The sequence below is a fragment of the Pelodiscus sinensis genome, chromosome 9, assembly GCF_052426305.1.
Source record: "Pelodiscus sinensis isolate ZL-2025 chromosome 9, ASM5242630v1, whole genome shotgun sequence".
Lineage (NCBI taxonomy): Eukaryota > Metazoa > Chordata > Testudines > Trionychidae > Pelodiscus > Pelodiscus sinensis.
In genome coordinates, this window is record NC_143060.1 from 20180066 (window position 1) to 20207204 (window position 27139).

The 27139-nt window shown below is 43.9% G+C and overlaps 1 protein-coding gene across 2 annotated transcripts in view; it reads left to right on the forward strand.

The window, feature by feature from the left end:
- The window catches only part of DNAJC6 (DnaJ heat shock protein family (Hsp40) member C6), a 64725-nt gene that overhangs the window by 25835 nt on the left and 11751 nt on the right, over nucleotides 1-27139 (forward strand). For both annotated transcript variants that reach the window (XM_075936171.2, XM_075936172.2), the window contains exons 2-12: nucleotides 3190-3340; nucleotides 6167-6216; nucleotides 6327-6475; nucleotides 15192-15314; nucleotides 17102-17235; nucleotides 18476-18670; nucleotides 19078-19195; nucleotides 19968-20047; nucleotides 21065-21258; nucleotides 21366-21446; nucleotides 24938-25384. In XM_075936171.2, the coding sequence (XP_075792286.2) occupies nucleotides 3190-3340; nucleotides 6167-6216; nucleotides 6327-6475; nucleotides 15192-15314; nucleotides 17102-17235; nucleotides 18476-18670; nucleotides 19078-19195; nucleotides 19968-20047; nucleotides 21065-21258; nucleotides 21366-21446; nucleotides 24938-25384 (1722 nt within the window). The remainder of the gene's footprint in view (nucleotides 1-3189; nucleotides 3341-6166; nucleotides 6217-6326; nucleotides 6476-15191; nucleotides 15315-17101; nucleotides 17236-18475; nucleotides 18671-19077; nucleotides 19196-19967; nucleotides 20048-21064; nucleotides 21259-21365; nucleotides 21447-24937; nucleotides 25385-27139) is intronic.

Here is a 27139-nt window from a genome sequence, read left to right on the forward strand (position 1 = left end):
CACAGTATCTTGTAATTAAAAATTTGCTTTATCTGTCAGATCATAGAAGACACTTCAGATTCACTGGCTAGAAGATATCCGGTGCAGTAACTACCAAGGTTTTGTGTCAAGTGCTGGTGTATTGTAGGCTTCTCAATGTGTGTAGGATGGATAACTGTGATAACTGCTTGTCCTTGCAACTTCACTTTTGGTTTTGTGCCCCCAGTTGCTTGATACTCGCTATCTCAGCTCTTCAGTGGCAACATCTTGAGATTCTTTCTATATTCTCTTCCAGCACCATATGTACTTGTAGCACATAGGGACTTATTGTGATGATACTGTTGTATCAGTCTTGACTTTCTTGATCTCTTCAAGAAAAATGGAATTTATATTCGCATTAGACAGACACACACTCACCCTTTCTAGGCTTTAACTTTCTAACTCTTGCATTTTCACTTCTTTTGAAAGGGGTGTATGTCATCCTTTTCTACGTGTTCCTGCAGTTCCTTTAGCAACTACACTTAATTAATTACCACTTATTTTCAGCTTCTTCTTCTATTTCCATGTGTTCTACTATCTCACTTCAGTTCTCTCCAAAGTGAATTGGAAAAAAATATATATTTGAGTACAAAGACTGACTCCCACTTTCTTGCTTCATATGCTAGACATATCAGATGGTGTTTGCTCTCCACTATTCTTCCTTATTCCCCTGTATGTCACATACTTCAACTTACAGTGAACACCTTATGTAATCAGCCTTTCACTACCATATGACTTGGCTCTTTAGAAGTGTGTAGGATGGAAGGGAGTAATAGATCAAGTGTAGTACCTTACAAAGACAGCAAGAAGCACAGGTAAAGTTTGTGGAGTATTGCAATTCTCCTAGCGAGAAGACTTCAAAATATAGGTAACTAGTCTTTACTTTTACAGCTGCTGTATGGATTGCATTCTAGCTGTTCTGAAACTACCACTGTACCATAGGCTAACTTGAATAAAGGCATAGCTTTCAAACTATAGGATCTATTGGTTCATTACACAGACTCCATTACTGTTTAGATTTTAAACAAGTGTTGTGTAAATTATTTTTTTAAATAGGGATGTAGGATTGGTGGTTTATAGCAAAGTGGAAACTATGTCTACAAAGTAAATCTAGTAACTGGACTGTCGATGATTTAGTACTATTTATGATCAGTACAGGAGCACAACATAGGTATATGTTAACCTGAGTTGCATAAATGTATATAATACTGCATGACCAAAAATTACCAATAGACCTGAAAGCTATGAGTTGTCAGGAATAATGTAGAACAGGAGTCAGTAACGTTTTCAAATCCTAGAGCCAAACTACGTCAAAATTCAGAACAAGCGGTAAACAAAGAACAGTATAAGAATGGCTATTTGTATGACTGAAACTATGCAACTTAATCACCATGTCCGTTAATATTAATAGCAGCATAAATGAAACCTTGTATTCACAGACTTTATTTAATGGGATTTCTGCTGCTGGATGAGGGGTTGGGCCAGAATTGCAACTTCACCTCCTACCCATGCTGCAGCAGGGGATGGGGTGTTCCACTATCCCTTTCTTCAGTTAGATGGGAGTGGGACCACGGGGCCTGTCCCAGGATCGGGGCTGGAGACAGAACGTTGCAGCTAGATGAGTGCTGGGCCCCAATTGAGGTCTTGTTGCTGCAGCCCTGGCCCCAGGAGCAGCCAAACCATCCCTGGACTCTGGCATGGGGGCAGCGGGGATGACCAAAAGAGCCATATTTGGGTCATGAGCCATAGGTTGCTGACTCCTCCATCATATTGGTTTCGCAGCATAAGTTTATAACTGTGAAGACATGCCTTTTTATTATTGTTGACATTGCATAATGGGCCCTGGTCCAGATTGGGGCAGGGCCCATATGTTTATTCAGCAAACTGTATTAATTGCCCAAAGAGATTACATTTTCTTTGTCAAAAAGTCACAAACATGTCCCTTCTCCTCATCCCCTAATAAAATTGACAAGCCTGCCCTTGCTGACTTGAAAACAGATATTGCCAGGAACATATACTCTTGACTATCTCCACTCTTAAGATGCCCTGTTTGAGAAAAGGAATGTCAAGGAATGTCTACTGCCTTCCCCTCTTGCATGTTGTGTGTGTATTAGGAGGGTGGAAGGCAGAGAATAGAAAAGCTATTGCTTTGTATTTCTCCTAGGAGACTAGATATTCAGGGATTGGTAATTGGGAGACAGAGCCTTTCATTTCTGAGATGCATTCAGGCTGGTGACTATGTCAGCTATGAAGAGAATTGCTGTCTAATTGTATTTTAACCTGTACAAAAGATTGTTGCCTTTTTATGGTAGAGAAGTCAGTTACAGGAAGGACAACCTTGATGGAAAGTGAATTCTGCTTTCACCTTGAGGGTTGATTGAGACAAAAAGTAGCATAGCTTGTACTGCTCTTGTCTATGCTGTAGACCAAACTTGCCTAGTCTATAGACCAAACTTAATGACTGAGCAATGCATGACAATCCTAAGAAGTGCTGGGGCTCATTTCAGCTCTGCAGGAGGTGCCTGCTGAGGGGGAAGGGAGGATATCTTGGAGTTTCAGCCCTGTGGGAGGCACCTGCTCGGGCTTAGGGCTTCAGATGCTTCAGTTGCATTTGCTGCAGCTTCTTCCCAAGGATAAAATACCCCTCCCTGCATCTCCCTGCTGTTAGCTGTGCATGGAGAGTCTGTGACTAACATCTGGGAGCTTGAGAGAGGCCACTGAAGAAAAGAGGGGGAATGTGCCTGGGGTATGTGACTCAAAATGTTGAGGGCACAATTTATAGGTTCAACCTTCCCAACTCTTTCGGGTGGCAGTTTTATCTGGTAGAAGCTCCTACCCCGTCATTCTGTTGCGGGGCAGAAGTTCCAAGCTCCTTCCCCTGTTTGGTAGGTGGAAAATTGGGGGCTGCAGTTTGGTCACTCCTTTGTTACAAACTGTCAGCCTGGTGCCTTGCACATGGCACTAGCAACTTCTAAAAACCTTCACCTTGGCTAAGAGGGCTTTGAAATTCATATTTTACTGGAGACTTCTGAGAATAGCCTTTTCCTTGATCTTAAGTAAAGCACTGGGCTGTGTTATCATGAGGCTAAACCAGAATGCCTGATGGCAGTATGTTTGTTATTCTGAATGAGTGACATCTCCGGCTGTGTGTGTTTGTTTTTATTTTTTAAGGGGCATCCTCGCCAGACATGGAATCCACCTATGCAGGAGGCTTGCTAGATATGGTGAAAGGAGGAGCAGGGAGACTCTTCAGCAACTTGAAGGACAACCTGAAAGACACACTAAAAGATACCTCTTCAAAAGTTATGCAATCTGTTGCCAGGTATCGTACTACCAGAGCGTCTCCATGTAGGCAAAACCAATATTTTAGCTGCAGGATGTAAGTGGGGAGGAAACTATTTTGTCCCTAATTGGCATTGGACAAAGAACCTGGGAAAAGACCAGTTTATCTAGAATACTTAAGAGTGTTTGTGACTTTCATGATTGAATTGGTCTTATAATTGGATATATTGTTTAAATGAAGTTAAGACCACCTAAAGCAAAATATGTAACCTTGGGATGAGTCAACGTCAGATCCTGAACTTCCTGGTGGGCCTTTCCTAGCCATTCTTTTCTCCAAGTCTCTCTTCCGCTCTGTTTCCCTTATGCAATCCCGCTTCTACCCTATGCAGACAGCTCCTCTTTTTGTTCCGATCCTTAAATCCATTCTTGAGTGCTATCTGTTCAGTTGACTTGTTGCACAGGCAGTTCGTCACTGCTGCTGACCACACCTGGACTATGCACTGTGCTCTGGTGCCGCCTTGTGGTGTGCTCTGTGTATTCTGGGCTCACCTGAGTTTGCAGAGCACTGCATAGCTCATGATCCTCAAAGAGGCTTTCAGGTGTCTGTGGAAGTGATTGACTATGGAGGGAGCTTAAAAATTTCCATTAGAAATTGGAATCAAGGTAGCTCCCAATAATGGAAAGTGGAGGATGCTCTTTTGAAAAGAAGCATGCAATGGGGTAAAGACAGCTGGGTATAAAAATCAGAATAGTTCAAGCCATTGTTGGAAAGAAATATGGGTATGTCTACACTACAATGTTAGTTCGAACTAACGGACGTTAGTTCAAACTAACATTCATAGCCGCTACACTAGCGCTCCGCTAGTTCGAATTTGAATCGAACTAGCGGAGCGCTTAGTTCGAACTAGGAAAACCTCATTTTACGAGGATTAAGCCTAGTTCGAATTTACTAGTTCGAATTAAGGGGTGTGTAGCCCCTTAATTCGAACTAGTGGGAGGCTAGCCCTCCCCAGGTTTCCCTGGTGGACACTCTGGCCAACACCAGGGAAACTCTATGCCCCCCTCCCGGCCCCGGACCCCTTAAAGGGGCACGGGCTGCCTACAGTGCCCGTGCCAGGTGCAAGCCTGCCAGCACCCATCCAGCAGACCCTGCACCTGGCACGGCACAGAGCCACCCACCCGATGTCCCCCAGCCCACCCCCTCTTCCCGGGACCAGGCTGGCGGCTCCCGGGAGCTTGCCCTGGACCGCAAGAGGCGGGCACCTTCCTGGGCTAGTGCAGACATCGTGGACCTCATCCACGATCTCCGCACTAGGCACAGGAAAGTGGCCGTCTAGGGCAGGAGAGCTGCCAGCCTGGCCACCCAGGAGCAGGTGTGCATGAAAATCAAGGGGGTCCACTGAGACCCCCGACCCTGAGCCCTGAGCTTACAATGGCCGTCCTGGGTCAGACCAAAGGTCCATCTAGCCCAGTAGCCTGTCTGCCAACAGCGGCCAACCCTAGGGACCCTGGAGGGGATGGACCGGAGACAGTGACCAAGCCATTTGTCTCGTGCCATCCCTCTCCAGCCTTCCACAAACTTTGGGCAGGGACACCTCTCCTACCCCCTGGCTAAGACTACTCCATGGACCCAACCTCCATGACTTGATCTCACTTCCCTTTAAACTCAGTTCTAGTTGTAGCCTTCACAGCCTCCTGCAGCAAGGAGTTCCACAGGTTAACTATTTGCTTTGTCAAGAACAACTTTCTTTTACTAGTTTGAAGCCTGCTACCCATTCCTTTCCTTTGGTGTCCTCTAGTCCTTCTTTATGGGAACTCAGGAAGAACTTTTCTGAATGCACCCTCTCCACCCAACCCCTGCTTTTAGAGACCTCTATCCTGTCCCCGCTCCATCTCCTCTTTTCTAAGCTGAACAGTCCCAGTCTCTGTAGCCTCTCTTCATCTGGGACCTGTTCCCAACCCCTGATCGTGTTAGTTGCCCTCCCCTCTCCCAGCCTTTCTCTTCCCCTCTCCCACCTCCTTTTCCCAGTCTCCCCCAGTTTTGTTCAATAAAGACAGAGTCAATGTTGGAAGAAACGTTATCTTTATTTTGTACATCAATAAGAAGGGGGGCTAGGGAAGGGTAAGTGGAAGGAGGTGAGGGAGGAATGGGGTACGAGCCCCCGATGGGGAGGACTGGGCTGGCTCTGCGGGCTTCTGGGGGTGGAAGCTCTCCTGCAGCCCCCCGATTGCCCCCTCTCCCCAGATGGCAGCCTGCGGCAAGTGCAGCCGGGCGGATGGCCAAGTGGTGTGATGTGCCCAGTGTGGGTACTCCAGGCAATCCAAGCCAGGACTGCTTTGCAAGCGGGGCACCCCTTAGAACTGTCTGTCCGGGGTGGGGGTCGGGACCCTTTAAGTGCAGCCCTCGGCTAGCCTGAGACAGCATCTCCACGCTCTAAGTCCTCCTCTGATGCCCTGCCGGCACTGCTTCCAGCCATCCTTAAGCCCTGTTCAGGGTCCACTCAATGTGGACGCGCTAGTTTGAATTAGCAAAACGCTAATTCGAACTAGTTTTTAGTTCTAGACGCGTTAGTTCGAATTAGCTTAGTTCGAATTAACTAATTCGAACTAAGTTAGTTCGAATTAACATTGTAGTGTAGACGTACCCTATTTTAAAACTCTGCTTTTCATCTTGTTTAGACTTAACTATAGTATAGTATACTTAAGCATGGTAAGTAGTTTCTCACCTGTTAGCCATTCCTAACCAGAAGTGAGCTTTTGTGGAGAAACATTGTTGTCTTGGCTTCTGTATCCCTTCTGAGCTCAGTCTTCTCCTGTATGTAGGTGTGCATGTTAACAAGTGTCTTTCCTGTTTTCTTTCCTTTAGTTACACCAAGGGAGAGCTAGATATTTCTTATGTTACCTCAAGAATCATTGGTAAGTGTCAGTCACTTGTGTAAATGAAATCATGCTGTCTCTGGTACTGTATGAACCCATTTCTGAACCCTGTTATGGTCCACACTTACTCTTATGTTTGGTCTTGATAGTTATGTCGTTTCCTGCTGAAGGCGTTGAACTGGGGTTCAGGAATCACATTGAAGATGTGCGGACATTCTTAGATTCACGACATGCTGACCACTACACCGTGTTCAATTTGTCACAGAAGTCTTATCGTAGTGCCAAGTTTCATAATCGGGTAAGTGGTTTCTATTGGGTAACAAAGCCCATGATCGCAAACTTTGGGGGACCGACAGTTTCCTATATTTCTTGATACAGTAAATTTACAATAATCCGGCACCTTTAGGACCCAGGGGGTGCCAGATTATCAAATATGCCGGACTATTGGAAGGGGGGGGGCTATGAGGGGTCTGAGGTGCAGTGGGGGGGATGAGCCCTTCGGCACTGAGGGACCAACCCAGCAGCACCCCAGCTGCTCTGCCCTGGGATTCCCAGAGTCAGCCGCTGGTTAGTTTCAACAGTGGCTGAATCGGGGAAGCTGGGGGCAGAGCAGCTCCAATTGTCCAGCACTTCCGGGTTCCAGATGGTGCCGGACCATCAGGAGTGTCGGACCATTGGATGCCAGACCACTGGAGTTTTACTGTGCCTTGCTCAGAGGCCTTACAACACACAGGAACAGGCTGGCTTTAAAGACCCATCATGCTCCCTGGATTCTGGCCTCCTGTGGAGCCTCAAACAGCCCCTGGCATAAGTTAAAGCAACCTTTGAAGGATGTAACTGCACCAGAGTTTGTAATGGAAGACACGCTAGGGCTACTTACGTTGCCCTTATGCTGTTTGTGGCTCCTGTTCAGCTACGAGATTGGGGGTGGGCAAATACCAATCTGCCAGCGTTAGTTCCTGGCAGGCCACCACACCCCCATATTTACCTATTTAAAAGCAAGATCCCCATAGTACTGTCTCAACAGTCTCCCTCCCCCCCTTCCCCCCTCCCCCCCGTGCTGCTGCTTCTATTAGAGGCAGGGGGGAGGGGGTGCTAAAGGGCACTGCTGCTGCAGGTATGGGGGATCACAGGTCTTATTGGCTGCAGATTGCCATTCCTGGCCAGTGGGAGCTGCAATCATCTGTATCTGTGGAGGTGCAGATAAATATAGTGGCAGCAACCCACGACAGGCTAACCCTGGTGATCAGATGCTGCTTTATTGCCCACCCTGTACTAGGAACTGGTGCAGGGGAGTGGGGAATAAGTACTTATTCTTGCCAAAAAAATTCTGACTTATCAGTCTCTAAAAATTAGTGTAGTATAGGGTTGTTTAAAAGGTGGATATTTAACTGAGTAGTCAATAGGCACCCTGCTTAGTCCCAGCTCACACCAGGTTTGGGACCAAACCCTGCTGCGGCTCTGCACCTTAAAAGGCAGTCAGGGGGGTAGGAGGGTGAGAGCTGGCTGCCAGGCTCCTACTGCCTTTTAAATTGCAGAGCCACAGTGGGGTTTGGTCCTGCACCTGGTGCAAGCTGGGACTGAGCCATGTTGCCTGCTCAGCTGGCAGCAGCACCTGTCCATGAGGGGGGAGGGGTCCCAGTGGGAAGCTGGGACCTCCAGGAGACAGGGGCTGCTGCTGTGAAGCAGTCCATGTTCACGGCAGCCTGGCTGTGGACAGGAGCTGCTTTGTGGCAGCCGCTGCGCCTCCCTCTTTCCCCACTGCCTCTAATAGAAGCAGCAGTGCAGGGGCAGGGAGAGACAGGTGGCACTGTTGAGACGGTGTTTAGGGGTTCTGGCTTTTAAGCTAGCTCCTCCCCCCCCCATCTTGCTGCCTATGATACAGAGGCAGTAAGGCGGGGGGGTGAATGCGAGTAGTCAACTCGACTACTCCCTTGGTAGTTGACTACTACCTTACATCCCTAGTATAGCGTATTGACTGAGGTGCACATCTCTTTACAATTGTAGTATGCATGACTGAAAATAGCTCTCGTATGCATTGCAACCAAACAGTGTAATACTCTACTAAGGCCTGAAAAGCAGAGGAGAATGCAATCAGCTACCTACTGATACTGTATGTAAGGAAGCTTCACTTCTCTTCTAGACAGAATTAAAAAAAACCAAAGCAGTGAGAACTGGTATCCTAGCAAAGGTACTTCTAAAAAGTTTTCTTAAAATAAAACAACATACTTCTGGGTTGCAAAATTGTTCTTAGTTGCATAAAATCTTGATGCAGTTGGTGCAGGACCACCAATGGGGGGGCAGGGGAGCAAAAGAGGCAACTACCCCAGGGCTCAGTGTTTCAGAGCTGCTCAGGGCTCCCAGTCATCTCCGCCACTGCTGCAGTAGTGGTAGTGGGTGGAACTCCGAGTTCTTTTTTGATTATTGCTGCAGGGCGTGCTCTAGGCAGCACTAAGGGCTCATCTAGACTACGCTAGAGTGTCAAAAGAGGATCATCTTCTGATCTCACTTTCGAAAGAGGAGCTTTTGAAAGTGAAAGTAGTTCAGATGCGGCTTTTTTGGCAGCCCCCTTCCCTTGTTGAAAAGTCGTGTAAACCTCATTTTTTGAGGAAGAGTGGCTTTTTGACAAAGCGGGGGGAAGAGAGGAGGGGACTTGCCGAAAAAGCCGCGTCTAAACTACTTTGACTTTCAAAAGCTTTGCGAAGTGAGATCCTCTTTCGACACTAGCGTAGCCTAGAGGAGCCCTAAAGGCTGTGGGGGAGGGGCATTCCAAGTGACACTGAGGACTGTTTGGGGGCTGGCACTGTGTGCGCTCTGGGCCCTGCCATTTCCATCTGAGGCCCCGCCTTTTCCAGGAGCGCACAGTTCTTTCCGCTTCTCCCCCATGCAAGGGCCCATGGAGGCTGTTGGCTCCTCTGCATTGGTGACCACTTTTATTTTTTGAGAGCGGGAATATCTGGTGGCTAAAGGACCGTATTGGAAGTTAGCTAAGGGTTCTGTATCTGCCTCTGCTACTGGCTTATTTGAGAAGCCATTAATATTTTCTGCCTTAGTTTCCTCCTTTGTAAAACCAGAATGATACTAGAGAAAAGTGTTGGGCTACAGTTAATTGAAGACTTGAAAACTTTTGGAGATGCATATAGATACAGAAGGTAGAAAATATCTAATACATAATGGTAGGAAAGTTTTGCTATCAAATGATCCTCCTCCTTTCTAGCTTGATCTTCCACAAAAGTGCAACAGTAATTACTAGATGTCACTTTTCATTGTGGGTACGGTAATCTTTTGCTATAGTAGCTTAACTTCTATTTTTCGGATTTACAGTTGAGTCCATTTGCAGCCATTGTAGAGATCAGCCCTTCCATTTACGTTGATGCACACACTATGGATTTTAACACCAAAAATAGCTCAGTTTGTAAACTGGCTTTCTGTGAGGATGTTGCATGCTGTAAATGAATCGGAAAATCTATTAAAGTAATGAAAGTGCTTTTAATTCACTTTTGCTTAACAAATATAGATGTTTGCTGACAATGGAGCTTGAGATAAGGAGTACTCAAACAGACTAACATCAGGGCTCTCATGCATCAGTGGGAGATGCAGTTGGATCTGTATTTTCAGCAGTTCAACTTAAAATACTTTAGTGCTATTGCTGCTGCATTTGAAAGAATGCTATAGGCAGAAAATAGAACTCATGCTCTTATTTAATACTGTGTATGTTAACTACTAAGGATGACTAGTCATTTTGTTAGCTGTTGCCTCAAGACATGAGGAGAAAATGATAAATAACAAAATTTAGAGCCATTGGAAGAACAGAAATAATAACAGTATAAAGTTCATTGGACTACTAAAGGGCTAGTCTTCTAATGACTTTCCTGGTGGTAGGTTGTCTGGCAGTTTCCCAAGGAAGCTGGAAGCAATTCAAAATAATAGTTGGTGCATTAAAAACAAGATGATGATACTGTCCTAACACTAGGATTTAAAAAAATGTCCACTATATTTTAAAAGTCATATAAAACTTCCACTTATTTGTATATTGTGTTGAATTTCCTTAGTGATATTAAGGTAGCACTTCAAATAAAGGAAACTGCATAACATATACTTAAAAATTTCCTAATTACATATCTGCTTACTGCCCTCTAATTACAGACCAACTAAATGCATAATTATGGACTGCTTGAAATGCATATTCACTTTATAGATAGTAATGGCTTTTCAGAGCCGTTGCAGTCTAGTCTGCTGCATCAAGACTAGTTAAAAGCCATTTAGTTCATGGGTCATTGGTCATATTGACAGTAACAATCTCTCTTGGAGACCAGCAAAACACAATCGAGACTAATTACCTGCTTTCAAAAATCCTGGTGCAAAACTGTCTGGAAAAAATGCATTTCAGTTTGCCTGGTGATAGCCTAATAGAATGGCCTAATATACACTCCTTGGCTATGTCTAGACTGCAGGCTTCTTTCGAAAGAGGCTCTTGCGAAAGATGCTTTCGAAAGAGCCTCTTTCGAAAGATCGCGTCTAGACTGCAGGCGGATCTTTCGATAGAGGAAATCCGCTTTTTCGAAAGAGAGCACCCAGCGAGTCTGGATGCTCTCTTTCGAAGACGGCCTCTTTACATTGAAGAACGCCTTCTTTCGAAAGAGGAACTTTCGAAAGAAGGCGTTCTTCCTCGTGAAACGAGGTTTACCGCCATCGAAAGAAAAGCCGCGTTCTTTCGAAATAATTTTGAAAGAATGCGGCTTGAGTCTGGACGCAGGGGAAGTTTTTTCGGGAAAAGGCTACTTTTCCCGAAAAAAACCCTGAGTCTGGACACGGCCCTTGTGCTTAATGCGAGCGCTCCCTAATGTGTGCTTATGTGCTATAGATCAGAATGACTATTTCTAACTATTGTACGTACATACATTGAGAATTGTGTTACAGATCTTAACTGCAGCAACAGGTGGAAAACAAATGGAAATGGAAAACATGCTTATGGGGCGTTCCAGCCTTGCTGTAGTGTAGTTCCTCTTACTAGCATTAAAGATTCTAACTAAATAGAATCCAAAATACAGAATTAATTGCTTAGACATTATGGGCAGAGTCTGAGTAAGATGTCTTGCCAAACTCATCTCTCTCTTTAATGCTTTTATATGATTATCCCAAGGAATTTTCCCATATTTAGGACTGTCTAACCAAATAATCTTTTCCTCTTCTCCCCCACCCCCGCACACCCCAAGCTCCATGTCTGCTTGGAGGGAAGCTGCCTGTCAGACAGAGTGAAACTTGGTACTGCAGCTTCCTATTAACATCTTTTTAAATGGCATTAATTTAAAAATAAGCCAAATGAAGAAATAGGTTTGTGGAAGGGTTACTGATCTGCAAGTTGGCAAAGCTCTGCAAACATTATCCTTGAGACAACTGTGTGATTCAGAGAGTATGTGGATGAGGGATAGCTACAAGTACTTTGCTTATTTGTACAGCTAATGTTATGGCTGACACTTCAGTGACTGTTTCATACCCAGTTTCTTTCCACAGAAAATTACTTGTAAGTATTAAGAGATTGCTGTAGAAATCAGATCTGTCAGTACCTAGAGTGCAAGAATTAATGTTTACTAATTAGGCACTAGTGGCTTGATCTTCCAGGTTGCTGAGGTCTTTTAAATTCCACTCCATGAAGTAAATGGGAGCAAGAGATGCTCAGCACCTTTTGAAAACCAGGTCCTAGCTTTAAGAACTAGCACAATGTTTAAACCTGTGACCAAGGGAAGGACTTGCTACCAAGTAACTGGTTCCAGAGGTAGCTGCATTGGTCTGTTTTAGCAAGAACAACAAAGAATCCAGTGGCACCTTAAAGATTAACAATTTTATTATAGAATAAGATTTTGTGAGCTGCAACATGCTTCATCAGATGCATGAAGTGAAAGACAAAGGAAACGGATAGTAGGGATACAGAGATGGGAGTGTTAAATCACAGCTAATTTAAGCTAATTTAATCCGGGTGGAGGTGGATAAGAAGGTGAGAATACCTAAAGTGGAAAATTCCTTATGGTCACGAGTGAGCCATTCTCAATCCCTATTCAGACTAGGGATGTTAAATATCGGTTAACTGAATAGTCGAATGACCTCACGAATTCTTATCGGTTAGTCGACTATTCTGTAGTCCCTTAGGGCGGGGCCAGCAGCAGCGAGGGGTGCCAGGCAGGAGCCAATCTACAAGGGGAGCCAGTTTAAAAACCATCTCCTCTTGCAGACCAGCTGCTTGTTGCCTTATGCTGCTGCTCCTGATAAAGAAGCAGCAGTGTGGCAGCAGCCTCTGTTTGCAAGGGGATGGGGCCTGCCTGAGCTGCACCCAGCATGAACTGGAACTGAGCCAGGCTGCCTGCCTCCTAGCTCCTAATACTCATTAAATGCAGAGCCACAGCGGGGGTAGGTCCCACACTTGGTGTGAGTCAGAACTGGTTGGGTAGGGAGCAGGAAGGAGAGGGAAATGTGTGTAGTCTATAGCATTAACTTATAAACTTTTGCTTATCAGTTAATCGACTATGCTATTATACCCCTATTCAGACCCATTCTGATGGTGGCAAATTTGCATATGAATTCCAGCTCAACCGTTTCACCTTTCAGCCTGTTTTGAAAATTGCCATCCTCATAATTACAGACTTAGATTTTTTTTTCTTTGTGTCCAGGGAAGCTAAAATGTTCTCCTATTGGTTTTGGTATGTTGCTGTTCTTGATGTCTGGTTTGTATCCATTTGTTCTGTTGCATACAGACAGTTTGGCTTGTCCAGTGTACATGGCAGAGGGGCATTACTAGCACAAGAAGGTATTTATCATAATAGATGTGCAGGTGAATGAACCTTTGATGGAATGGCTAATGTGTGTAGGTCCTATGATGGTGTCACTAAGCTAGATGTGTGGATGCAGTTGTCAACAGGATTTGTTGCTAAGATTGGTTCTTGAGTGAGTATTTCTGTTGCGGGGGGGTGTGGTTGGTGGTGAACATATGTTGTAGCTGGAGAAGAGGGTTGCCTGAAAGTGAGATTTGTTTTTTGACTTAGGGAAGCAGGCTAAGGGATTGTCATCTAGGATAGACTGTAGATCCTTGATGATGCATTGAAGAGGTTTTAGCTGGGGGCTGTAGACAATGGCCAATGATGTTCTGTTGCTCTCTTTGTTGGGTCTTCCCTCTAGTATGGTACTTGCCTGGCTCTGTTGATCTGTTGCTTCCCTTCCCCAGGTGGGTATTATAGTTTTAAGAATGCTTGATCATCCTGTAGATCATGGGTTCCCAAAGTAGAGGGCTGTGAAGAAATTCCCGGGGGGGGGGGGCACAAGGCAACCAAGCCCTACCCCGGTCAATCCCATCCCAAGTTTTGCTGCTATTTTTTTGGGAGGGGGGGGGGCGTGAGAGTTTCTCAAAAATCAAAAAGGGGGCGTGATGCCGAAAAGTTTGGGAACCACTGCTGTAGATATTTGTCTCTGTCTGAGGGACTGGAGCAAATAGGGTTGTTTAGGGCTTGACTGTAGCAGTGGATCATGTGATGTGTTGTGGATGCAAGCTGGAGGCATGTAGGTAAGCGTAGCAGTCAGATTTCTGAGAGAGGGTGGTGTTGATGTGATCATCTTTTATTTGTATGGGCATGCCCAGGAGATGCATCTCTTGTGTGGAGTGGTCCAGGCTGAGACTGGCAGTGGGGTGGAAATCGGTGGAATCCTTCAAGCGCCTGCTTCCTAGAGGTCCAGATCAGGCTGGGCAAAATGTGGCCTGGGGGCCGTATCTGGCCTGCCTAACTCTGATTCAACCCACGGACTGCATCTGGCCATTTTCTATCCTTATCCTGCCGCCCATACCACCGAATTTCCAGGTGGTGGCTTAGGTATCAGGATCCGATTTAAATGTCTCATGGCTGCTGGTCAGGGTGCTACCCCGGCAGGGGCCAGAGCTGCAAACCCCTTTAAATGAGTCACAGCAGCCCATGGCAACGCAGTAGTGGTGGGGTTAGGAGCCATGAGCCTTTTTTCTGTGGTGTGTTTTTAAATTCAAAGTCTCTGGCCCCAGACAACTTGCCCCACCCCTTCCAGGGTGGAGCCAGTCCATGACTACACTGAAGGATTTATTAAATGGCTGTGCCCTGTGAAAATTATTGCCCACTCCATTCCAGATGATGTCATTGATGTAGCGCAAGTAGAAGAAAGGTACTTGGGGACGAGAGTTGAAGAAGTGTTATTCTAAGTCTGCCATAAAAATGTTGATGTACAATGAAGCCATGTTGGTATCAGTAACAGTGCCACTGACTTGAAAGTATAAGTTGTCACCAAATTTGGCATGGTTGTAGGTGGGAACAAAGTCACAAAGCTCAGCAACCAGCTCTGCCATGGCATCCTTGGGGATACAGTTCCGGTCAGCTTGTATTCCATCTTTGTGTGGAATTTTGGTGTAGAGAGCTTCTACATCCATAGTGCCTAGGATGGCGTTTTCTGGAAGAAAATTATAATTTCCTCAGGAAGTCAGTTGTATCTTGAAGATATCTGGGAGTATCCCTGCTACATTTCTCCTTTCTTTCACTTCATGCATCTGATGAAATGAGTTGCAGCACACGAAAGCTTACGCCATAAGAAAATAGCTAATCTTTAAGGTGTCACTGAACTCCTTGTTTACAATGTAACTGCATAATCAAAGCACAGCAATTTGATCCAACTCTTCCTTGAAAAGAGTTCTGAGCTTTAAATGATTTCGAAGGATGATCTGAGTTGCATGCTAAATATTTTAAATCCATTTTAAAATGTATTGTCAGGGACGAAATATCAATTTCACATTATGAACAAAAAAATCCTCTTCTCTTGCCCTTTCTCTAATTCATGCCTCCCTCATTAAGCAGAATTATGCATTAGAAAAGACGCTGCAGGGGTTTAAAGTGCGTAATTTACCTTGTGTGGAAGGGACCTGATTTTTTTTCCCTGTCAAAAAGGATCATGAAAGTGCCTCAATTAAGGGGATTATGAAATTTATTTTTCTTCATGGTGTGATCCCTTAGGTATCTGAATGTAGCTGGCCAATGAGACAAGCACCCAATCTGCATAATCTCTATGCTGTATGTAAGAACATGCACAACTGGTTACAACAGAACCCCAAAAACGTATGTGTCATCCATTGCATGGTAAGTCAGCCAGTAGCTGCATTTGAGAAATCTCTACTTGTAAACTCCTTGTGTCCATGACCAGCAACAAAATGCATCATTGTACAAGAATACAATTAAGTAAATCCATAGAGAAGAATAAGCATTATACAATCTGTGAATATGCAAAATTCTAAGATTAACATAAAGAGAATTCAAATTGATTAAAGCTAAAATTGCCTTTAATCTTATATGTATTTGATCACCTAGTTTGAGAGACCTTTAATACCCAACAAAACAGCCGATGTTTCATTGAGTGTTGTCATGGTTTGTCATAACTACATAGGCCATTTCTAGTTGGGGGGTGGGGAGGAGGAAGGAAAAGAGAGCTTTAAGAATAATTATACTTACCATTAAAGTATGCGTCTATTCTGAAAATTCTCCCTGCAACAAGAGGGACATTTTACCCAGAGCTGCTTCATGTGAGTATTAAGTCAGTTCTACCAACTTACATGGAAAAAATAAGTTTGACACTTCCTCCAGGTAGCTCTGCAAAGTCAACATACCTGAGGAAGATGAGTGTCATTACATACATATTTGTTAACAAAGTAGTATATCCAAGGCCTTGTGAGGGCCATATTATTGCACACATGTTGAGGACAGCTACACAATCATGCTCTTATCTTTTGGAACCTTTACTGTTAATGACCAAGAAGGTGTTGTGGTGTTTAACTTTTGGAGCTCAGATGGACATTCAGGGCTAACAGTTTGGGCAGTAAAAACTTTGATATAGGCAGATTTCATTTGTAATCCCCTGATAAATATTAACCCAGGGGCCTCCAAGTGTCAGTCTCAATTTGAGTATAGTTTTACTATGAAAAGCAGAAACTTATAAATCATCTAGGCAAGTTGTGTCCCAACCCAAAAGACTCTAACATGACACAGCTCCAGAACCTGTTAAGTGCACAAATTAATGTGTCAAAGGGCCTTTTTTCTCCTTGACCTTCTATCTTCCCCATCTCCCTGTAACTAACTTGTGCAGCCACAAATGATAGGCAGGATACTAATATGGGGCCCTCTTCAGCCAGGTACTTAAACCAGTGATTAACATAAAGCATGCAGTGATGATGTTGTACCTGTTTTTGCCCCCAAGGTATTAGGAAAACCAGGTGGGTGAGATTTCTTTTATTGGACCAACTTCTGTTGGTTAGAGACAGAAGCTTTTTGGCTTATAGGTAGCTGTAGCCCTGAAGAAGAGCTTTCTGTAAGCTCAAAAGATTCTCTTACCAATAGAAGTTGGTCCAATAAAAGATACTACCTCATCCACCTTGTCTAACTTAAGACATCTTAATGGCCCTATTGATTTCAAGCAAGTGTCCATATTTAGCAGCATATGTAGGCCTGAGTTTGGTCTGGGTTGGCAGACCCTGTGTCAAGATAGCCACTGAAGCAGTTTTTTGAAATAGCAAAATGTAGTGAACCCAAGTTATGCAGTTTATTTTAATACTCCAAACCAAATTACTAAAATGTACAGTAAAAGGTCCAGTCCAAAGACAAGAGTTAGTTATGGGCCTTCAAAACTTATGTGAATCTACTCTTGTAATGGACAAATAGTTGAATAAGTTTAAATCAAGTGTATTGACTTTGGTGCTTTAACTTCAGTCATTACCATTTGAACCAGAGTTTCTAGTCTAGACATTCCTCCTGTAGTTGTAATACTGCCATGTCATTGAAATCTTGCTGAGCTGTACTTTTTAAATATGTGGACTATCTTTTCCCTTCAATTAAAAGGATATCTCTGATAGGTGCTCTTGCATTTTATCTGACAGGATGGTCGTGCAGCATCAGCAGTTCTGGTCAGTGCAATGTTCTGTTTCTGTCATCTCTTCTCTAGTCCAAACGCAGCTATTCAGTTGCTCAACTCAAAGAGACCAGGAATAGGACTCTGGCCATCCCACAGAAGGTATAGTATGTTAGTCAGGAAAGCACTATTCAACATAGTCAAATTCCTTAGGTGACCAGGCCTGGGCCCTGCAAACATGCCTATGAGTGGTCCCACGGAAGTCAGTGGAGCTACTTGTGCAACATGCTAGTCTGAGTAATCCGGGTCTAAAGTATTAAACAAGGAGTTTGGAGCATGGAACGTTTGGGATTTAGTCCTATCATGTCACCATCACCAGAGCTTTGTGGCCCTATTGGGATCCAGGGCAAGAGCTTTGTGGTGAATGCTGATTTCCTCAAATTGTGGCTAAGGGTTAATAGATGAAAGCTATGTACGTTCATGATGGCTTTATACCTTAGCTGAACTTTTTTTTTCTCCCCAAGTCTGGGTTTAATTTTGTTTCAGACGTCCCCAGAATGAGTCTGATCAGAAACTTGCTTTGTAAAATGCCTTGCTTGCAGTTGGTTTGTCTTGCAACAGAAGAATATCTTGTTTGCAGGCTCCTGCAGAGTATACCAGAAAAATGCAGTGATAAATATTTAAATATTTTTTAGGAATAAGGGTTCTTGCGCAAAAGGGGGGTTTTGCGCAAAAGGCACCATCTACACAGCACTTTTTTGTGCAAAAACCTCTTCAGCAAAAAGGATCGGAAGAGAATATGAAAATGAGTGCTCCATTTGCATTTCCTTTTCCGGAAAAAGTTCATAGTGTAGCCGTAGCTTTAGTCGTGTTAAGCTGAAAGCCACGTTGCTGTATCCTGGCAAGCTTTGGAATTGAATCACTATTTTTTCTGTTGGAAAAGTGCAGTTTAACATCATTACAGAAACAACTTTCCAACCCGCTTAGCTGGAGCTAAATTAACTTTCCTCTATGGGTAAATCTACACTGCACAAAATACCTGCAACAGTGAGTCATGGAGCCCATCTTTTTGCTACGGTGCTCAAAAATGGGGTTACCATCAAAGCCAATCCAGCTGAACCCCATTTAAGGAATTTGGGACACACTGAACTGGGGGAAAAAAAAAGTGCTGATCAGACAATCCTGCTACACTGAGTCTGTAGTCCTGGGCTCTGAGACTGCCTGCACATTTTTTTATTGTTTTTAGGTGCTTTTTTTGCAGTATAGATCTGCCCTAAGATATTAGTGCTTTAAAAAAATGCAGAATAGGTATGTAAGCATTTTATGCCAGACTTGAGAAACAAATGTCATAATAGATCACTCTATGATGGGATCATGTGGTGATGGCTCTCTTTTGTTCCAGATACCTAGCCTACATTTGTGATCTAATAGCAGAAAAACCCATCCACCCTCACTGCAAGCCTCTTACTATAAAATCAGTCTCCCTCAGTCCCGTCCCCTGTTTCAATAAGCAGAGAAATGGGTGTCGTCCCTTCTGTGACATTCTAATTGGAGAAACCAGAATCTTTACAACCTCCCAGGAATACGAAAGAATGAAGTAAGTTACTATGGCTTTCTGTTATTAGAATTGTTAAGAAACCTCTTTTATGATGTAATATGTTTAATTTCCTATACTCTGTATTTTTTCCTGATTGTAATTGATTTGGGTAAGATAATGCTACTAGAAGTGAAACTATTATTAGAAAGCTGATACCTGGTATTAAAACTCAGTGCCAAGTTTGTCTGTATTTCTATCATGAGGGACTGGGGTTTAATCCTGGCATATTTCAGCACTACATTAGTAGTTCTATATGAACTATATTAGTGTTTCAAATGACAACGAGCAAGAGAGACTTCTATTTGCTAATTATGGCCTGAGTTTTGAGATTATGTATATTAAGCCCTAACTTTTAATGGTACTACTGAAATGATCATAAGGGATTTCTTCCTGATTTTGTTTTAAAGGGAATTCCGTGTGCAAGAAGGGAAGGTCGTAATCCCATTAGGAGTCACTGTTCATGGAGATGTTGTCCTTTCTGTCTACCATATGAGATCAACCATTGGCGGACGACTTCAAGCAAAAGTATAGTTTGGTCACCTTTTGATAAGCACAGCACACACACACACACTGAGTGAGACTCCCCCTGGCACTCAAAGCTTGAGGTGGAAGGAGCGGAGTAACCATGACCCCAAAGTCTTAAGATTTTGGGCATCTGGGAGTGATACTCAGAGTAGGCAGTGACAGTGCTGATGGCTCCATATGGAGGGGGCCAGGCGGAATTCTTCTATCTGCTAGACTGCAAAGACCTGAAAGTCCCTTTACCAGTTACCAGCTTGAAGTAAGAGTCCCCTGGACTCCCTAACTTGCCACTTAAAGAAGATGTTGGCAACAAGCTAGTATCTCCACATTCCTAATGCACCATTTTGTCATCCTCAAGGCGGTCTGGGTTAGAGTGGAGCCTCCATTTGCAGGAGGAGAATCCCCACATTTTCTCAGGATTAGATCAACAGAGATTTTAACCCACATAATGGTAACATAGTTGTCTAAACGGATATACTGAAATAAAACTAAGACTTCTTGAGAAAGGAGAGCAAAGGGAAGAATGTTCACTTAGCACTCAGATGTTCAGAATTGCATGCCAGGAAGGAGGGTGGAAGATAGAGAAGGTGTTGCCTGCTGGGGGAGGGAGGGAGGGAATCAGGTGACGACCTAATAAGTCTTTACTGCCTGCTACATCATTTTATTTGCTTAAGTAGTAATGGTTAGTGAAGTAGAACTGTGTCGTCTCATAAAGCAAGTTAGTTAATTCACTTTAAAAAGTGTAAATTTTAATTTAGTGGGTTTTTTTTTTTAGATGACAAACACACAGATATTCCAAATTCAATTTCATACTGGATTCATAGCACTGGGAACAACTATATTAAAATTTACAAAGTAAGTATCTCTTAATCAGACCAGCTGCCAGTGCTTCATGCAAACTTCAGCATATTATCGGCATACAAACAACCTGACTATCTCTGATAAGCTTGATAAAGTAACCAACATGTGCTGGACTACAAATAGAGCATACCTATAGCAATGGCTCTTCTAGGATCTGCTGCTTGAGTGGCTTTGACAACATTTCTGCAATGGACTAAACTGTTAGTTTTTTATTCCAGTTCCTCCCAAATACTTGTTCTGAGGTGCCTGGGAAATGGGGCTTTCTGTAGGACCATCTTTCTTTTATTTTGGGGGCACTATCTCTTCTCTAGGTACAATTCAGGGATTCTCAAGCTACATAATGGGCAGATGCCAGAAAAAATACTTGAGCCTGTTTGTGCTGTTGTTTAGCTCTAATTTTACCCTTGTGTCCTTTAAGAGCCCAGTAAGCAGTGGAAGTGTTGGTAATGCTTCCAGACAATATTGACCTCCTGTGGTTTGACAAATGATTCAACCTGTGTTTGATTTTTTTGGGGAATGGGGCCCTAGCTCACATCTAGCTTATTGCAGTAGCAAACTAATTTGGGTAACTGATTCAACTTCATTATAAATGATGAAGCATCTCTCTTCAGGAGGAGTGTCTATATTTTCAGCTGCAGATAGCAGCACAATCCCTCAACAAATGAGGTTAATTTGTTTTTTAAATGAAGACTGTTAGGATGGAGTGAGTTGAGTCTTTAGAGTACAGTTTTTGCCCTCCTGTTTTTCCTTCTTTGGGCACTAACAAAAGAATAACTTAGTCTATACTTTGCTGACTGACGTGTTACTACAAGATGAATCATTCAGTTGTTTGCTTCATCCCCTGCCACTTTGCTGCTGTTTGAATGCAGTTGAAAAGATGCTAGAAGTGAATGGGGAGAGTGGAAAAATGAATAACAGGGGGTACACAGGTTAAAGGCTAAACTTTTTATATGTCTGCAAAAAAAAAAATTACCTTGCTACTTTTAACTGAACAACTTTGTCAACCTTTAGACCTGAACTGGATGCATGTGATTCCCCAGACAAATATCCCCAACTATTTCATGTTACACTGGAGATAGAAATAGACTCTGCTGATAGACAGACTGACCTGACGCCTCCCTGGGAGAACTTCACAACAAAAGACATCAATGCAAGCATTCTCTTCTCCTCTCACCAGGAGCATCAAGATGCTCTCGCCTTGGCAGGTGAGAACTGCACTGCTTTGTGCTTGTTCTTCAGCTTCTAATGCTGACATTGCCTTTTGCTATCTTGTGACTTCCTTCTATCCTGGTGTGTTGGCTCTGTCTTACAGGTCGAGGCCCTGTTGATGCACCTCAGGATAACCTAAAAAACGTTGGACAGGGGGCATTTCTCTCCTCTCTCAGCTGGCAAGGTACTTGGACTTGGCCCCTATTTTCAGCCAAAATATTGTAAAAAAAGGTGTGTCTGGTTTTTAAAGGATGAATGTGCTAAAGGAAAGGCTTGGCTTGGGATCCTGGCTGCTTATTATGCTCCAATCTGAGTTAAAATGAACACCCCTTTCATTTTTCTGAGGGAGTAAGCACAGTGACCACGCTATCCGTGCAATAGTCTGACTGAGGTAGTCCATAATCTCAAACTCAAAAACATTGATTCCAGCTGCTAGTATAAATTAAGACTGTTTTAAAATACATGCCTCTTCCAATATTGCTGTTTCTCTTACAACATCCCTTGGCACCTTATATGACTGTCTGGGGGGAAATATTCTGTGCCTGCCATGGGAGGGCTGGTATTTCATGGGACATAATGGTGTAACAGAACATGTTCTGTATTACCATAAGTCTCCTTGCAGTATCAGTGCAACCTATAGGATAGGAACCTGTCAGCCGACAGTCAGGGCAGTGAGTCCCTTATGACCGGCTGAAGTTCTTTTAAATTGTGCTTGGTTCTGTTACAGCAACTGAAGGAGTCAGGTTAAAGCTTAAACAGTTACTATTTTATTGTTACAGGGTAAACTTAGTTGTTAAATGCTACTACTGTGTTACAGATAACACAGACACTACAAAGGACAGGACAGAAATTACACTAATAAGTCATTTACAGGTACCATGAAACCCTTTGGTTCTCTGAGCTCTTATTAAATGCATGCAAAATAGACACATAGCAGGTATATATTCTCACCCCTGCGTTCCAGACTTGGCGTGGCCAGCGTCTTTCTCTCAATCCCTCGGGAAGAAGTAGGGCGAGGTTGGGCGTCCCACAGACCTCGGGAGACAATCAATACCTGCCAGCAGGTATAGATGATTGGAGCTCAAATGGGGTGGGCTGCTGAACCTCTTTTATACCCCTTGGGTCATGAAGGCTTCTTCCTAGGCTCAAGTGGCCAATTAGGAAAAATGGCTTTGAATGCCAAGTTTCCCAGGAAGGGTGCAAAGCATAATTTACACCTGGGAAAATGCAGACAATGGGCACCTCTGGTATGTGATGGGCGAAGATTCCTCTCCTGGGACAGTGCAGGCGTGTCAATTACTGGTACTAGCCATCAGGGCGACGGGAGGCCCCGGGTCGTCAGCTAGCCCATTTACTGTCTGGTTTCTAGAAAGTTAAATTTAACCTTAAAAGTTGAATGCCCAACACAAGCACTAACTAATTTGTGCCTTGTCTGTTTGCAATTTTAAGCAAGAGGACATTATCCAAAACAAAATAAAACTAGTTCATTTGAAACCCACAAAATAGAGTTACAATATATAGAGCTCATTCTTTATGCAGTTAACCAATTAAGTTTTAGTAGAATCCTTAATTTTCCTTTGCAGATTTAACAAAGGTGTCCATAGACAAAATGTTTACATTTGATTGTTTCTTTGCCTACATGATTTGCACAGTGCTTAAGGAAGAGGCTGCAAAGAAACAAGGTGTCATTTTTAAAACAAGATTTCCCTTCACATATTTCTACCATTGCTTAATTCTTTCCACATTCCCATGGAGTCCACCTTTATCTTCACATTTCCTCAAATTACTTGCTTTGTCCTTTCAAAGAAAATGTCTCATTCCTAGTAACTTTCCAATGTTTGCTTTACTTTCCTTATTCCTTCAACTATGCCTATAGGGCTCCAAACTTTTTGCCTTCCCCTTCTTATGGTCCATCCTAATTCCTGCTAAATAATTTAAACTTTTCCTAGTATACCCAACCTCCTATTGGGACTAAAATAGCAATACCAATACCTCCTTTTTCTTTCTTTTTTTAGGAGGGCTACAATTTGAACTTTCTGATCTCTATTACCTGCAAAGCTTCTTTGTGCTGCCAGCTAGGGCATTTACATCACAAAGGAAATCACAACCTGTTGTGGCTCTTGGAGCTTTCACAGCATTTTAGTTTGTTTGCAGTTTTTTCCTTCTACAATATACATTGCACATTTTTCCTGTGAAATGCTATCTTTGTTTACCACACTACTTAGCCACATTAAACTTTGCATAGGTTATAACTCTCTCTTTATGCTCACAGTTATCCTATACCTTCATTAAACAACTTGGACTGAAATGGTCTTACTGAAAGTAAACCAAACCAATCTGTTTTAAACCTACAAACAAACAAGATTACTGGACCTTAAAACTTCATTTATTTACACTATATATATATATATATATCTACACACAGATACACATACATTCTCTCTGAACCTTTCTTACACTATTTCTACATAGCTGTACAACAATTACAATCCCCCCCCTTTTTTTTTCATTGGGGTAGTTCAGTTCCAATAGAACCCCCTCTCTTAGAGTTCTTTTAGCAGTCTCTAATCAAATGTACAGATTTGAGTCAAATTTGCCTGGGTTATTTACAGACATTCCTTTGGAAAAAGGGCCCATTTTTCCTTCAGAATGACTGTAAAGAAACCACAGTTTTCTATCTACACCATTTTAGCATTTGCACAACTGCATTTGCTCTCCATTCTCTGCAGAGTTTAAATTCTCTGTTTCTCTTTTCTTAAAACACTTTTTTATCTCTAAAATAAAACTGGCCTTGTTTCAGATATTACTCTTGTAAGTATGCTTTAAGGATTTAGATTTCCAGTACTTACTGCCTTTTTCTCAGTTCTACCACAAGGCTTTCAATCTTATCTGTTACCTGCCTGCTTGTCTGGGCCTGATCCTGTTTTCCATTTCTGCCTGCTTGTCTGGGCCTGATCCTGTTTTCCTTGCTAAATGGAAAGTGGCTCCTTTCCACAGACTCAGGCTTTGTCCCATTCTTTAGCTTGCAGGCAGTTCTATACTTACAGAACTGTACCCACAACTCCTCAGGATTTCCCCAATCCTTTCCTAACATTTCTCTATCCCATTTTGGGTTGCCCCAACCTTCCTGGGCAAACCCTTTCTCTATACCACTAAAATCCATGTCTATCATGACTCCTTCAAGTTGCTGTAACAGAACCAAGCACAATTTAAAAGAACTTCAGCCGGTCATAAGGGACTCACTGCCCTGACCGTCGGCTGACAGAACCCCACATGAAGAATCCCCCTTTTACCAAACTAAAAAGTTAAAGCGGATTAAAGTTAGTGATGATTTCATTAAAATGCATCTACATTGTTGCCCTTGCCTTGTGTTTGAGTCTCTGTAAATAAAACATGAGATAAATGAGTCTAAGCATCACATCTGGACCTAGGAACAGCTAATGACTTGACAGAGCCTGGATGAGAACAACTTCCCTATCAATAAAGCAAGGCTATTTCCTCACAGGGTGGAGAGATTGGGATTTAAGATAAATTAAGCCTTTCTATTTTCAATTTAGCTGAACCCATGTGATATGATACTTGCTGCTTTTTTTTTCCATGGGAGGCTAGTAAACTGCTTGTATATAAGAAGCTAAAGAACACATAGCTAACACAAATCCTTTTTTGGTCTCTTAGATCAAAAATCTGACAAAAGCAGTTCTCACCCCACTTCTGAGGATCGGGCAGCACTAGTGCACGAGGAGAGTGAACAATCAGATGATGAACTCTTATCCCTTTCGAGTCAGCACAGCAATGCTAGCAGTGACAAACCCCACGGGACTCCAAAACACAGCAAAAAGCAGCAAGAGGCTCCAGCTCCACCTCCGCCTGAGGATGTCGACCTTCTGGGTCTAGATGGTAGTCCTATGAGCAAGACTTTCTCCTCTCAGTCCACTGCTCTCCCTTCTAACTCAGACTTGCTGAGTGATCTGTTTGGGGTCGGTGGTTCCAGTGCCCCCAGCCAAGGTGGGCAGGCAGCTTCTGAGGATGTCTTTCATGTGGGTGGGACGGGATCGGCACAGTCCACCCCTCGACGTTCTGCAGCTTCAGCATCTCCATCTCCGTCCCCAAGAGTAGGAGAAGGTAATACTTCTGAGCCTAGTGCCTGACTTGATACACATGTATCCTATTATTCCAGGGTTACAACTGTTGAATGAGTCTTTGTGCTATTGGACTCGTTATGGAGGTAATGGACAAGTGAGACTCTATATGGGGAGGGATTTGGAGTATCTGAGAGGCCTGCCCCCCTGTCCCCGTCCCCCCCAAAGGCATTTTGCACTACACAGAGCATCACTTTCTGAGGAATCTCAAATACTGTAGTTTTCAGTAGTCCCTGCTAATGCATACATTCTTCTTCTCCGGTGAAGAGACCTGTTCATTACACTTCTTTTCAGCTAAGTTCGTTATATTGGTGATATTCAGTCAGGGCCAGACTTAAGGGTGGGCTAGCCGGGCAGCTGCGCAGGGCGCCAACCTATGGGGGTTAACCCCCGCAGCACCGGCCAGCAGCGCCCTTCCCCCCTCCCCCCCGAGGTCGCAGGGCCCTGCATAGCCAGGCGTAGCCCGCCCCAGGCTGTGCGCATCGGCGGTGGCTGGGCCAACTGGGAAGCGCATGTGCTGTGTGTCCACCCACGCGCCCCGGGGGCGGGCCCACGTATGGGCCCTGTGCCTGGAGGCAGGGCCGTGTGTCCTGGGGGCGGGCCTGTGCATGTGTTGTGCGCCTGGAGGTGGGGCCGTGCACCCCGTGGGCGGCACCACGCATCTGAAGCCCAGGGCGCCAAAATTTCTCGGGCCAGCCCTGCATTCAGTATTTGGTTTTTGTAAGTTAATAGTCCCCTCCCACCAACACAACAATTTTTAAGATACTGTGAAGCAAAGGTAGAAAGAGAATGTTTTAGAGTTCATAAACCTTACAGGGACCCAGTGTCCAGCTCTAGGAAATTCTGGATTCCAATCTATAAAGACTAGCTGCTGCTACTCCTAACTCTCCAGTTAGTGGAATGCTACAGAGTCTGGTAGGCATGTGTTCTGAACTACCAGCTGTTGGCTTTATGATGTAAATGGACCTGTATAGCAACATCTAGATTTCAACTTCTTCATAGTAGCTCAGGGGGGTGAGGAGCTGTGGTTGTGGTCCATCTCTAGTTTTAGAAAACAAGGCAGAAACAGACACGTGAATTATCTCTTCTTTGAGCAGGCAAGTACTGAAACATTAAAAATATTCTCGCCCGCCTGCTTGCTGAAAACATACAAGGCAAACTGTTCGGATCAGAGGTTCTCAAACTGTGGTCTGAGAGTTCCATTTAGGTGGTCCATGGATGGTTTCCTAAGTCGTATACCTGGGCAGTGTCATGTGGGAATGCAGGTATAGCTTCACTAATTAGGTGCTTTGATGCTGGAGAAGACGCGCATGTAAAGTGAAGTGGTGGCTCTGGAGGTATAGGGAGTAGATGTGGGGGACCTGTAGTGGAGTATTCGGGACATGTAGGGCTGGAGAGGCCAGAAAAAGAGGTGGCTTTTGCCAGCTCCAGGGTTGTGGCTAGGGATGTGAAAGCATAAATGGATATCTGGTAAGCCTGTTGAAAGCAGGGCTGCAGACGGGAGCCTGTGTGCTTTGGGAGCTGGCTTAAAAGCCAGCTCCTGGGGTGTACCGGCTCCCAGGGAGTCTGCTGCCACCCTGCAGCTGCTGCCTCTGATACAATGAGTATTGATAAGTTTACCCATAGGCTATGTGTAAGAGAGACGGGAGGGGGACCATGCTCCTTGGGGAGGAAAAGGAGGAATGGAGGATCTACAAAGGAAATGATCAAGGCAGAGTTTCAAAAGCCCAGATTGGGG